This window comes from Myxine glutinosa, chromosome 5, assembly GCF_964187855.1.
Source record: "Myxine glutinosa chromosome 5, kmMyxGlut1.1, whole genome shotgun sequence".
Classification (NCBI taxonomy): Eukaryota; Metazoa; Chordata; class Myxini; order Myxiniformes; family Myxinidae; genus Myxine; species Myxine glutinosa.
In genome coordinates, this window is record NC_136265.1 from 106,844,337 (window position 1) to 106,858,172 (window position 13,836).

The 13,836-nt window shown below is 45.3% G+C and overlaps 1 protein-coding gene across 1 annotated transcript in view; it reads left to right on the forward strand.

The window, feature by feature from the left end:
- Positions 1-13,836, forward strand: part of LOC137427260 (autotaxin) — a 152,198-nt gene that overhangs the window by 29,808 nt on the left and 108,554 nt on the right. The window contains exons 7-9 of the mRNA XM_078777402.1: positions 2,511-2,608; positions 2,743-2,822; positions 9,457-9,576. Coding sequence (XP_078633528.1) covers positions 2,511-2,608; positions 2,743-2,822; positions 9,457-9,576 — 298 coding nt within the window. The remainder of the gene's footprint in view (positions 1-2,510; positions 2,609-2,742; positions 2,823-9,456; positions 9,577-13,836) is intronic.

Genomic DNA, 13,836 nt, shown 5'->3' on the forward strand with positions numbered 1-13,836 from the left:
CCCCCCATCCGGACCAAATTTAGATCCTGGGGGGACAGGGCCTTCTCCATCGCTGCTCCCACCCTCTGGAACTCGCTACCTCACACCATCAGAGACTCCTCCTCACTCACCACATTCAAAACATCACTCAAGACCCACCTGTTCAACACTGCATTCAACATTTAACCCACAGCATCTAACCCCTGACTATCTCCTCTCCTTCTCCCTCCTTTGTGCTTTGAATATTTCCCTATTGATTCTTCTTTTTTTGCAATTGTTTTTATGTTTTGCTATGCATTATGTTTTGCACTCTGTCAAAGCGTCTTTGGGCTTCCTGAAAAGCGCTATATAAAATAAATGCATTATTATTATTATTATTAAATTAAATAATGGTACACGGATATAGGATGGGATGTTGGCACAGGTAGTTGTGGCTTACAGGGTTTCTAAATTAAATAATGGTACATGGATTTAGGATGGGCTGTTAGCACAGGTAGTTGTGGCTTACAGGGTTTCTAAATTAAATAATGGTACACGGATATAGGATGGGACATTGGCACAGGTAGTTGTGGCTTACAGGTTTTCTAAATTAAATAATGGTACATGGATATAGGATGGGACGTTGGCACAGGTAGTTGTGGCTTACAGGGTTTCTAAATTTAATAATGGTACACGGATATAGGATGGGATGTTGGCACAGGTAGTTGTGGCTTACAGGGTTTCTAAATTAAATAATGGTACATGGATATAGGATGGGACATGAGCACGGGTTGGTGTGGCTTACAGGGTTTCTAAATTAAATAATGCTACATGGATATAGGATGGGCCGTTAGCACAGGTAGTTGTGGCTTACAGGGTTTCTAAATTAAATTATGGTACACGGATATAGGATGGGATGTTGGCACAGGTAGTTGTGCCTTACAGGGTTTCTAAATTAAATTATGGTACACGGATATAGGATGGGATGTTGGCACAGGTAGTTGTGCCTTACAGGGTTTCTAAATTAAATAATGGTACACGGATATAGGATGGGACATTGGCACAGGTAGTTGTGGCTTACAGGTTTTCTAAATTAAATAATGGTACATGGATATAGGATGGGACGTTGGCACAGGTAGTTGTGGCTTACAGGGTTTCTAAATTAAATAATGGTACACGGATACAGGATGGGACGTTGACACAGGTAGTTGTGCTTTACAGGGTTTCTAAATTAAATAATGGCACATGGATTTTCCTTGGGAGATGTCTTGGTAACTCCATTGATATGTAAAAGTGTTTTTGATTTGGAAGATGCAAATGGTCACAGGTGGGGCAGAAGGTGTGCTCCAACCCAAAGAGACTAAGGAATTTTTGCGGCATAATCCTTAGGGCAGTAGCTCTGGTGTTGGGCTAGCGGCTAGGGTGCCGGCTTAGGATCCTAGGATCCTGGGCTCGAATCCCGGTCGATCGCTGAATTAACGCCCGGGGGGTTGATTCAGCCTCTCATCCTTCCGAGGTCGGCTAATTGAGTACCAGTTCACTGGTAATTCCCTGCTTGTCGTAAAAGGCGACAAAAAGGGTTGGCGACAGGAAGGGCATCCGGCCGTAAAACATTGCTTCAAAAAGGGGACCGAAAAACAACAACAACCACGGTCCCCGAAAAAGGCCAACCCCCGCTTGCGGGGAAGAATGGCCTCTAAAGGTGGTTTAAAAAAAAAATCCTTAGGGCAGTACCTTCTGGATAGCGTTTGTCTGTCTGTAACACGTCATAGATCACGTGGTAGGGTGTCATCTTGGAAAAACCGAAAAACTTTTGCACCTCTATATCTCCGAAACCGCCCCATGGAAAAAATTGAAAGGTGTCTCATTGTAAAGAACTCCCCATGGGGAATGATATATATATTAATGATGATGTCATTGGTCAAGGATAATTTAGTCAAGAAAAGAAAATTGATGACGTCATCGGTCACATGGTTTCGGCAGCCATATTTTCACGGCGTAGTCCGGAGGGCAATGCTGTCTGTTGTCTGCCCGTCTGGTGTATGTATGTATGTATGCATGCATGTATGTATGTATGTCCCACACAAACGTCCACCAATCAGAGCTGAGGATCTAGTCACATGATAGGTGGACATCAGATCCTCCACTCAATGGATCCAAGGCCGGCTACACCGTTGTTCGACTATCGGTCTTGTTTTTAAACTCATAATATATACACTAAGTGGATGTCTATGTTTAAAGTTATATTGAATAATACTCCAAATGGGCCATTTATTTATTACATACACAAATATGGTGCAACCTCCGATCCACCATCCCTCCTTACTCTGCATATGCTCCATACTCCGCATATGCATGGGCCTTCACTTCCCTTATAGCTATTGACTCCCAAACCTTTTTCACTTCTTTCCCCACTCCTTCATTTTTCCTTAAAAATTTTTTTTTTAATATGTTCTATTTAGCCAACACCCCCTTTCCCACCCCTTTATGCAAGTTTTTAATATCTGCCCCCCTAATAAATAGCCACACTTTGTAACTTCCTTCCCTTGCAGCTTTTCACAGCGGCCTCTCATCATGCTTTCCCTCGATGGCTTTGGCTCTCACTTTCTGGAGGAGAGGCGCTCTCTCATCCCCGTCATCACCAAAATGCGTACGTCATAACACGGCACACAGCACTAAACACTTGTGAAATGTATTATTTTGTGAAATCCAAACGGGATTTGCAAGTTCATCATGTCTTTTAAAGCCGAGTTCATCTTGTGTACCTCTTGATATGAATTGCAGGTTCCTGTGGAACGCATGCGCAGTACATGAGGCCTGTCTATCCAAGCAAGACATTCCCTAACCACTACAGCATGGTCACGGTGAGACAAACATTCATAAAATTACTTTATTGGGAATTAATCATCAACATACAGCCCAACCGACCATCCATTCCTCTGCCAAGATGATAAAATCGGAAAACTTGGACATTTGAGGTGACCATTTGGCCCATCATGCCTGTGTCATATCCACACATATAACTTTCTATCAATATGGTACTGCACTTAACATTTACATACCAAAACCATTCTTATATTAACATCAATTTGAACTTAACATCCAAACACCTTTATACGTCAATTAAATTCAACATCCCTTTTAATATGAGTAGCCTGGTGTTGGGCTAGCGGCTAGGGTGCCAGCTTAGGATCCCAGGATCCTGGGTTCGAATCCCGGTCGATCGCTGAATTAACGCCAGGGGGTTGACTCAGCCTGTCATCCTTCCGAGGTCGGCTAATTGAGTACCAGTTCACTGGTAATTCCCTGCTTGTCGTAAAAAGGCGACAAAAAGGGTTGGCGGCAGGAAGGGCATCCGGCCGTAAAACATTGCTTCAAAAAGGGGACCAAAAAAACAACAACAACCACGGTCCCCGAAAAAGGCTAACCCCCGCTTTGCGGGGAAAAATGGCCTCTAAATGTGGTTATTTTTATATTTTTATCCCTTTTAATATGAATGTAGCGAATCTGGCCAAGGTACCAGCACACAATGGTATTCTCTTTTTGAGAGATGCAATCGGATGTTTAACATCCACAGTGTAAATGCATACAGGGCAGCAGCCTTTGTGTCCCAATATGAAGGGCAATGTGGTCCGAGAAAAGTTGTTCCCTGCAGAAACTGCATCATAACATCAGTCTTGGTCTGAGAAAAGGTGTTCCCTACAGATGCTGCATCATAACATCAGTCTTGGTCCGAGAAAGGTGTTCCCTGCAGATGCTGCATCATAACATCAGTCTTAGTCCCAGAAAAGGTGTTCCCTGCAGAAACTGCATCATAACATCAGTCTTAGTCCCAGAAAAGGTGTTCCCTGCAGAAACTGCATCATAACATCAGTCTTAGTCCCAGAAAAGGTGTACCCTGCAGAAACTGCATCATAACATCAGTCTTAGTCCCAGAAAAGGTGTTCCCTGCAGAAACTGCATCATAACATCAGTCTTAGTCCCAGAAAAGGTGTTCCCTGCAGAAACTGCATCATAACATCAGTCTTGGTCCCAGAAAAGGTATTCCCTGCAGATGCTGCATCATAACATCAGTCTTAGTCCCAGAAAAGGTGTTCCCTGCAGAAACTGCATCATAACATCAGTCTTAGTCCCAGAAAAGGTGTTCCCTGCAGAAACTGCATCATAACATCAGTCTTGGTCCCAGAAAAGATATTCCCTGCAGATGCTGCATCATAACATCAGTCTTGGTCCCAGAAAAGGTGTTCCCTGCAGATGCTGCATCATAACATCAGTCTTCGTCTGAGAAAAGGTGTTCCCTGCAGAAACTGCATCATAACATCAGTCTTGGTCCCAGAAAAGGTGTTCCCTGCAGATGCTGCATCATAACATCAGTCTTCGTCTGAGAAAAGGTGTTCCCTGCAGATGCTGCATCATAACATCAGCCTTGGTCCGAGAAAGGTGTTCCCTGCAGATGCTGCATCATAACATCAGTCTTCGTCTGAGAAAAGGTGTTCCCTGCAGATGCTGCATCATAACATCAGTCTTCGTCTGAGAAAAGGTGTTCCCTGCAGATGCTGCATCATAACATCAGCCTTGGCCCGAGAAAGGTGTTCCCTGCAGATGCTGCATCATAACATCAGTCTTCGTCTGAGAAAAGGTGTTCCCTGCAGATGCTGCATCATAACATCAGTCTTCGTCTGAGAAAAGGTATTCCCTGCAGTTACTGCATCATAACATCAGTCTTGGTCTGAGAAAAGGTATTCCCTGCAGATGCTGCATCATAACATCAGTCTTGGTCCCCAAAAAGGTATTCCCTGCAGATACTGCATCATAACATCAGTCTTGGTCCGAGAAAAGGTATTCCCTGCAGATGCTGCATCATAGCATCAGTCTTGGTCCCAGAAAAGGTGTTACCTGCAGATACTGCATCATAACATCAGTCTTGGTCCCAAAAAAGGTATTCCCTGCAGATGCTGAATCATAGCATCAGTCGTGGTCCCAGAAAAGGTCTTACCTGCAGATACTGCATCATAACATCAGTCTTGGTCCCAGAAAAGGTGTTACCTGCAGATACTGCATCATAACATCAGTCTTGGTCCGAAAAAAGGTGTTACCTGCAGATGCGGCATCATAACATCAGTCTTGGTCGGAGAAAAGGTGTTACCTGCAGATACTGCATCATAACATCAGTCTTGGTCTGAGAAAAGGCGTTACCTGCAGATGCTGCATCATAACATCAGTCTTCGTCTGAGAAAAGGTGTTCCCTGCAGATGCTGCATCATAACATCAGCCTTGGCCCGAGAAAGGTGTTCCCTGCAGATGCTGCATCATAACATCAGTCTTCGTCTGAGAAAAGGTGTTCCCTGCAGATGCTGCATCATAACATCAGTCTTCGTCTGAGAAAAGGTATTCCCTGCAGTTACTGCATCATAACATCAGTCTTGGTCCGAGAAAAGGTATTCCCTGCAGATGCTGCATCATAACATCAGTCTTGGTCCCAAAAAAGGTATTCCCTGCAGATACTGCATCATAACATCAGTCTTGGTCCGAGAAAAGGTATTCCCTGCAGATGCTGCATCATAGCATCAGTCTTGGTCCCAGAAAAGGTGTTACCTGCAGATACTGCATCATAACATCAGTCTTGGTCCCAAAAAAGGTATTCCCTGCAGATGCTGAATCATAGCATCAGTCGTGGTCCCAGAAAAGGTCTTACCTGCAGATACTGCATCATAACATCAGTCTTGGTCCCAGAAAAGGTGTTACCTGCAGATACTGCATCATAACATCAGTCTTGGTCCGAAAAAAGGTGTTACCTGCAGATGCGGCATCATAACATCAGTCTTGGTCGGAGAAAAGGTGTTACCTGCAGATACTGCATCATAACATCAGTCTTGGTCTGAGAAAAGGTGTTACCTGCAGATACTGCATCATAACATCAGTCTTGGTCCGAAAGTTACCTGCAGATGCTGCATGATGCAGAGCTAATTTCAATGTCTCCCAGCCTTGTCGGAGGGGCAGGGGACAATAATAATAATTTTTGTTACACATTAGTTGTGTAAAACACCCTAGCTATGACTGTACTTGCCCCACTGTTCTCATCCCCACTCCTCCACACCCACATCCTCACTGCTCCACCCCCACATCCCCACTCCTCCACCCCCACATCCACACTCCTCCACCCCCACATCCCCACTCCTCCACCCCACAGCCCCACTGCTCCACACCCACATCCACACTCCTCCACCCCCACATCCCCACTCCTCCACCCCCACATCCCCACTGCTCCACCCCCACATCCCCACTGTTCCACCCCCAAATCCCCGCTGCTCCACCCCCACATCACCACTGCTCCATCCCCACATCCCCACTGCTCCACCCCCACATTCCCAATGCCCCACCCCCACATCCCCACTCCTCCATCTCCACATCCCCACTTCTCCAACCCCACATCCCCACTCCTCCACCCCACATCCCCACTGCTCCACACCCACATCCCCACTGCTCCACCCCCACTCCTCCACCCCCACATCCCCACTTCTCCGCCCCCACGTCCCACTCCTCCACCCCCACATCCCCACTCCTCCACCTCCACACCTCTACCCCCACATCCCCACTGCTCCACCCCCACATCCCCACTGCTCCATCTCCACATCCCCACTCCTCCACCCCCATATCCCCACTCCTCCACCTCCACATCCCCACTCCTCCACCTCCACACCTCTACCCCCACATCCCCACTCCTCCACCCCCACACCTCCACACCTCTACACCCACATCCCCACTCCTCCACCCCCACACCTCCACACCTCTACCCCCACATCCCCACTCCTCCACCTCCACATCCCCACTCCTCCACCCCCACATTCCCACTCCTCCACCTCCACATCCCCACTCCTCCACCTCCACACCTCTACCCCCACAGCCCCACTCCTCCACCCCCACACCTCCACACCTCTACCTCCACATCCCCACTCCTCCACCCCCACATCTCATCCCCACCCCGAGCGAATGTAAGTTCATAAACTATTACAGTCACGTGAAAAAGTAAGTACACCCCATGTAAAGTTTTGACTTTTTCAACATATTTCAACATACAATTATTTGATCTTCATCTATCTATAATGCCAGTAATCTCTGTGTGTCTGTCTGTGTGTCTGTGACCGCTGTTTCTCGACAACCACGGGTCCGATATACTTTTAACTTGCCAGGTATATTGCTGGGGACCCGAGGATGTGCCTTTTCAAGGTTTCATATTAATCGGACAATTACTTACCGAGCTATGTCCAAAAAACGATTCAACCAATCAGAGAGCAGCGAACGATCGCGTGTGCCGAACGTGGCGGACACACTCTGCCTCGGATGGCACATTTGAGAGCGTATTCATTTATTTCACGTTTGCAAACTATGTTGGCGTTAAACTATGTTTTAATAAAGTTTTAAAACTAATAAAAACGAATTTGCGATTCATTCGCTTTCCTGCGCGTTTGTGTACGCGATGGCGATTTCTTTACCAAACTCCGGAAGCCGTTCGCTTTGGACCAAACCATTGCATGTAAATAGAGGGGGGGGATTGTCACCACTCGCAAGCCGTTCGCTTTGGACCAAACCATTTCATGTAAATAGAGGGGGGGGATATAATTTTAGATATAGATATAGTACGGGCATGCCCTAGTTTCAACAATATTGATAGATAAAGGTGATATAATATAACAAATATCATGAAACATTTACATTTTGTAGTCCATTGTATAATTTAAATAAACATAAATGCAAATTTCGCATGTGGAAAAAGTAAGTGCACCCTTGGCTCGAATAGGTGGTATTGCCCCCATTTTGCAGAAACAACCCCAAGTAGGCGTTTCTTATAACTGTCTACCAGTCTCTGACATCGACTGGGAGAAATTTTTGCCCACTCCTCCATGCAGAATTCTTTCAGCTGTGCGATGTTTGAGGGGTTTCTTGCATGCACAGCTCGTTTCAAATCCCCCCACAACATCTCGATGGGATTTAGATCCGGGCTTTGACTTGGCCATGCCAGAACCCTCCATTTCTTTCTTTTCAGCCATTCCTTGGTGGATTTACTGGTATGTTTAGGGTCATTGTCATGTTGCAAGGTCCACCTTCGGTTGAGGTTCAACTTTCCGACAGATGGCCTCACATTATCCTCAAGCACCCTCTGGTACAATGAAGAATTCATAGTGGATTCTATGATGGTGAGCTGCCCAGGCCCTGATGCAGCAAAGCTGCCCCAAACCATAATATTTCCACCACCATGCTTTACAGTTGGTATCAGGTTCTTGTGGTCAAATGCTGTCTTTGGTTTTCGCCAAACATGTCTTCTGGTACGGTGGCCAAATAGTTCTATCTTTGACTCATCTGTCCAGAGCACATTGTTCCAGAAATGCTGGTCTTTGCCTCGGTGTTCATTGGCAAACTTTAGTCTTGCCCTGATGTTCTTTCTGGACAGCAAAGGTTTCCTCCTGGCACACCTCCCATGTAGATCACATTTGTGCAGCCTCTTTCTAATGGTAGACTCGTGCACTTTGACATCAACAGTGGCAAGAGCTACCTGTAGGTCCCGTGATAACATTCTGGGGTTCTTAGAGACTTCTTTCAGCATCTTGCGGTCTGCTCTCGGGCTGAACTTGCTGGGGCGGCCTGGCCTGGACAAGTTGGCAGTTGTTTGGCATCTTCTCCACTTGTAGATGATCTTCCGGACAGTCGAATGATTGATTTCAAATTGTGTGGAGATCTTTTAAAATCCATTCCCAGACTCGTAGGCATCTATAACCTTCTTTCTGAAGGCCTCAGAGAGCTATTTTTTATCTAGGCATGGTGATGCCACACACTTCAACAACAAAGAGCAAACCAAACTAAATGTCTGAGGTTTAAATAAGACAGGTTCCTCCAAGATCCTCTCTAACGATGTTCTAATCATTTGCACCTGAGCTGGTGCACCTGATTCTAATTTTAGGTATTTGAAGTAGTGATAAATGTGGGGGTGTACTTACTTTTTCCACATGCGAAATTTGCATTTATGTTTATTTAAATTATACAATGGACTACAAAATGTAAATGTTTCATGATATTTGTTATATTATATCACCTTTATCTGTCAATATTGTTGAAATGAAGATCAAATAGGTGTATGTTTAAATATGTTGAAAAAGTCAAAACTTTACATGGGGTGTACTTACTTTTTCACGTGACTGTAGATTGAATTAATGTGATGTGGATGTAGTGCACGATTGATGGGTCAAACGGCCTCCTCCTGTGTCCAAGTTCCTTGTGTATGCTTGTGTATGATGTCAACTTGTCCAATACCACTCATACTGTTTTACTTGATCAGCAAAAACATCATCCTGCTGAAAAACCAAATGGTTAACAATTTTAATTGTCACCGAGCTCATACTTTCCACCATTTTATTCGGATTACACGATCCGGTACAACTGAGAGGCCGGTCAGGTTAAACTTGTGCTTGTGTGAGCGTTTCTTCATTGCACCTTCACTGCTAGGGCCTGTACCCAGAATCGCACGGAATCATCGGCAACACCATCTATGACGAGAGTTTCAACGCAACCTTCAGTATCATCGGGAAAGAGAAACTGGAGCACCGCTGGTGGGGCGGCCAACCGGTGAGATATTCACTTTTAATCACAGTAACAATACCACAATATACACCGGGGCCTATCGTACATTTTCTAGAATTGAACATCATCCTCATTGTTACAGAAGCCTGGTGTTGTCTTCGCGGTTAGGGTGCCGGCTTGGGATCCTAGGATCCTGAGTTTGAATCCCGGTCGATCGTTGAATTAATGCCAGGGGGGTTGACTCAGCCTGTCATCCTTCCGAGGTCGGCAAATTGAGTACCCGTTCACTGGGATGAATGATCCCGGTGTGTACCCAGATTTAGAATAGGTACACCGTATCCCTGCGCATCGTAAGAGGCGACTAAGGGTTGGCGTCAGGAAGGGCATCCGGCCATAAAAACATTGCCTCAAACAGGGAACCATGATTGTCATGGGGCCCGCAAAGCTAACCCCCGCTCTAGCGGGGAAAATGGTCTTAAAACGATCATTCATTCCTGTCCTAATTACTGCTGGGAAGGCAAAAGCAAACCACCATCGCATGTGGATTCGCTGGCAAAAGAAAATTTGGGCCGCATTGACGCCCTGAAGAGACCAATCATTAACTACACCAATGAGGCCTGTAAACAAAAGCTCTTTGTACTTTTCTTTTGTGCACTCACTCATAACCTTCCAAAATAAATAAGGGGACATGATCAAAGGTAACTAATGATAAGGAAGCAAACAATGAAATGCTTTCAAATTATTCAGTTCATGGACATCCACACTCCTACACCCCCACATCCCCACTCCTCCATCCCCACATCCCCACTCCTCCACCCCCACATCCCCACTCCTCCACCCCCACATCCCCACTGCTCCACCCCCACATCCCCACTCCTCCACCCCCACATCCCCACTCCTCCATCCCCACTCCTCCATCCCCACCTCACCACCCCCACATGCCCACTCCTCCATCCCCACTCCTCCATCCCCACCTCACCACCCCCATATGCCCATTCCTCCATCCCCACTCCTTACCCCCACATCCCCACTCCTGCACCCCCACATCCCCACTCCTGCATCCCCGCATTCGCACATTCACACTCCTCCATCCCCACATCCCCACTCCTCCATCCCCACATCCCCACTCCTCCATCCCCACATCCCCACTCCTCCACCCCCACATCCCCACTCCTCCACCCCCACATCCCCACTCCTCCACCACCACATCCCCACTCCTCCATCCCCACATCCCCACTCCTCCATCCCCACATCCCCACATCCCCACTCCTCCACCCCCACATCCCCACTCCTCCATTTCATATCCCCACTCCTCCACCCCCACATCCCCACTCCTCCACCACCACATCCCCACTCCTCCAACTCCACATCCCCACTCTTCCACCACCACACCCCCACTCCTCCACCCCCACATCCCCACACCTCCATCTCCACATCCGCAAATGGCAACACCGCAAATGTCGATACCGTGAATGTCAATATCGCGAATGTCGGTGCATTGTTTCAATGGGGAACAGGAGGATAGGTTCCCAGTGGTTCGTGATTCATAAAAATGCCTTGAACGACTACACCGCGAATGGCGACACCGCCAATGTCGGTGCGTTGCTTCAATAAGGAACAGAAGTAGAGGTTCTCAGTGGTTCGTGATTCATAAAAAATGCCGCAAATGGTGGCACCGCAAATGGCGACACCGCGAATGGCAACACCGTGAATGGCGACAACCGCAAATGGTGGAACCGCAAATGGCGACACCACGAATGGCGAATGGCAACACCGTGAATGGCAACACCGTGAATGGCAACACCGTGAATGGCAACACCGTGAATGGCAACACAGTGAATGGCAACACCGTGAATGGCAACACCGTGAATGGCGACACCGCCAATGTCGGTGCATTGTTTCAATAGGGAACAGAAGGAGAGGTTCTTAGTGGTTCCTGATTCATAAAAAATGCTGCAAATGGTGACACCGCAAATGGCGACATCGCGAATGGCAAAACCGTGAATGGCGACACCGCAAATGGCAAATGGCGAATGGCAACACCGCGAATGGCGACATTGCGAATGTTGGTCCATTGCTTCATTGGGGAACAGGAAGATAGGTTCCCAGTGGTTCGTGATTCATAAAAAATGCTGCAAATGGCGACACCGCGAACGGCGACACCGCGAACGGCGACACCGCGAATGGCGACACCGTGAATGTCGGTGCATTGCTTCAATGGGGAACAGGAGGAAAGGTTCCCAGTGGATCGTGATTCATAAAAAAATGCCGTGAATGGAGACACAGCAAATGCCGGGGCATTGTTTCACTGGAAAAAGAGGAGATAGGTTCCCATCGGTTTTTGATTCATCGGGGAAAATTCAACAATAAAAATTTTATTAAAAAATTTTTTTTTTTGGGAAAAGTTCCTTTAAATTATCGACCACAAATGCACGTTTACAGTTTCAGAAAAATGCTTATAAAAATAGAAACACCAACAGCAGGTACCGTTTCCAATGTTTATTGAAGGAATGTGATTACAGTTCATTAAAAGTGCTTAACAAACTGTACCATGAAAGTAAAAAAAACAAAGGAAAAACAACAGGTACCGTTTCAAATTTAAATCCACAAACACACACAACTTTTCAAATCATGATGATGATGAATTAAAATCCAGTTTAGATGTGGTTAAGCATTTCCATTGTCGAGTTCACGTATTAGCATATTCATGCACGTAACACATATTAGCATATTCATGCACGTAACACATATTAGCATGTTCATGCAGGTATCAACTATTAGCATATTCATGCACGTAACACATATCAGCATGTTCATGCGCTTAACACATATAAGCATGTTCATGTAGGTATCACCTATTAGCATATTCATGCACGTAACACATATTAGTATGTTCATGCACTTAACACATATGAGCATGTTCATGCAGGTATCACATATTAGCATATTCATGCATGTAACACATATTAGCATGTTCATGCAGGTATCACGTATTAGCATATTCATGCACGTAACACATATTAGCATGTTCATGCAGGTATCACATATCAGCATATTCATGCACGTAACACATATTAGCATGTTCATGCAAGTATCACATATTAGCATATTCATGCATGTAACACATATGAGCATGTTCATGCAGGTATCACATATTCGCATATTCATGCACATAACACATATTAGCATGTTCATGCACGTAACACATATTAGCATGTTCATGCAGGTATCACGTATTAGCATATTCATGCACGTAACACATATTGGCATGTTCATGCAGGTATCACGTATTAGCATATTCATGCATGTAACACATATTAGCATGTTCATGCAGGTATCACATATTAGCATATTCATGCACGTAACACATATTAGCATTTTCATGCAGGTATCACGTATTAGCATATTCATGCACGTAAGACATATTAGCATGTTCATGCAGGTATCACATATTAGCATATTCATGCACGTAACACCTATTAGCATGTTCATGCAGGTATCACGTATTAGCATATTCATGCACGTAACACATATTAGCATGTTCATGCAGGTATCACGTATTAGCATATTCATGCACGTAACACATATTAGCATGTTCATGCAGGTATCACGTATTAGCATATTCATGCACGTAACACATATTAGCATGTTCATGCAGGTATCACGTATTAGCATATTCATGCACGTAACACATATTAGCATGTTCATGCAGGTATCACATATCAGCATATTCATGCATGTAACACATATTAGCATGTTCATGCAGGTATCACGTATTGGCATATTCATGCACGTAACACATATTAGCATGCTCATGCAGGTATCACATTTTAGCATATTCATGCACGTAACACATATTAGCATGTTCATGCAAGTATCACATATTAGCATATTCATGCACGTAACACATATTAGCATGTTCATGCAGGTATCACATATTAGTATATTCATGCACGTAACACATATTAGCATGTTCATGCCGGTATCACGTATTAGCATATTCATGCACGTAACACATATTAGCATGTTCATGCAGGTATCACATATTAGCATATTCATGCAGGTAACACATATTAGCATGTTCATGCAGGTATCACGTATTGGCATATTCATGCTCGTAACACATATTAGCATGTTCATGCAGGTATCACGTATTGGCATATTCATGCACGTAACACATATTAGCATGTTCATGCACGTAACACACATTAGCATGTTCATGCAGGTATCACCTATTAGTATATTCATGCACGTAACACATATTAGCATATTCATGCAGGTATCACATATTACCATGTTCATGCA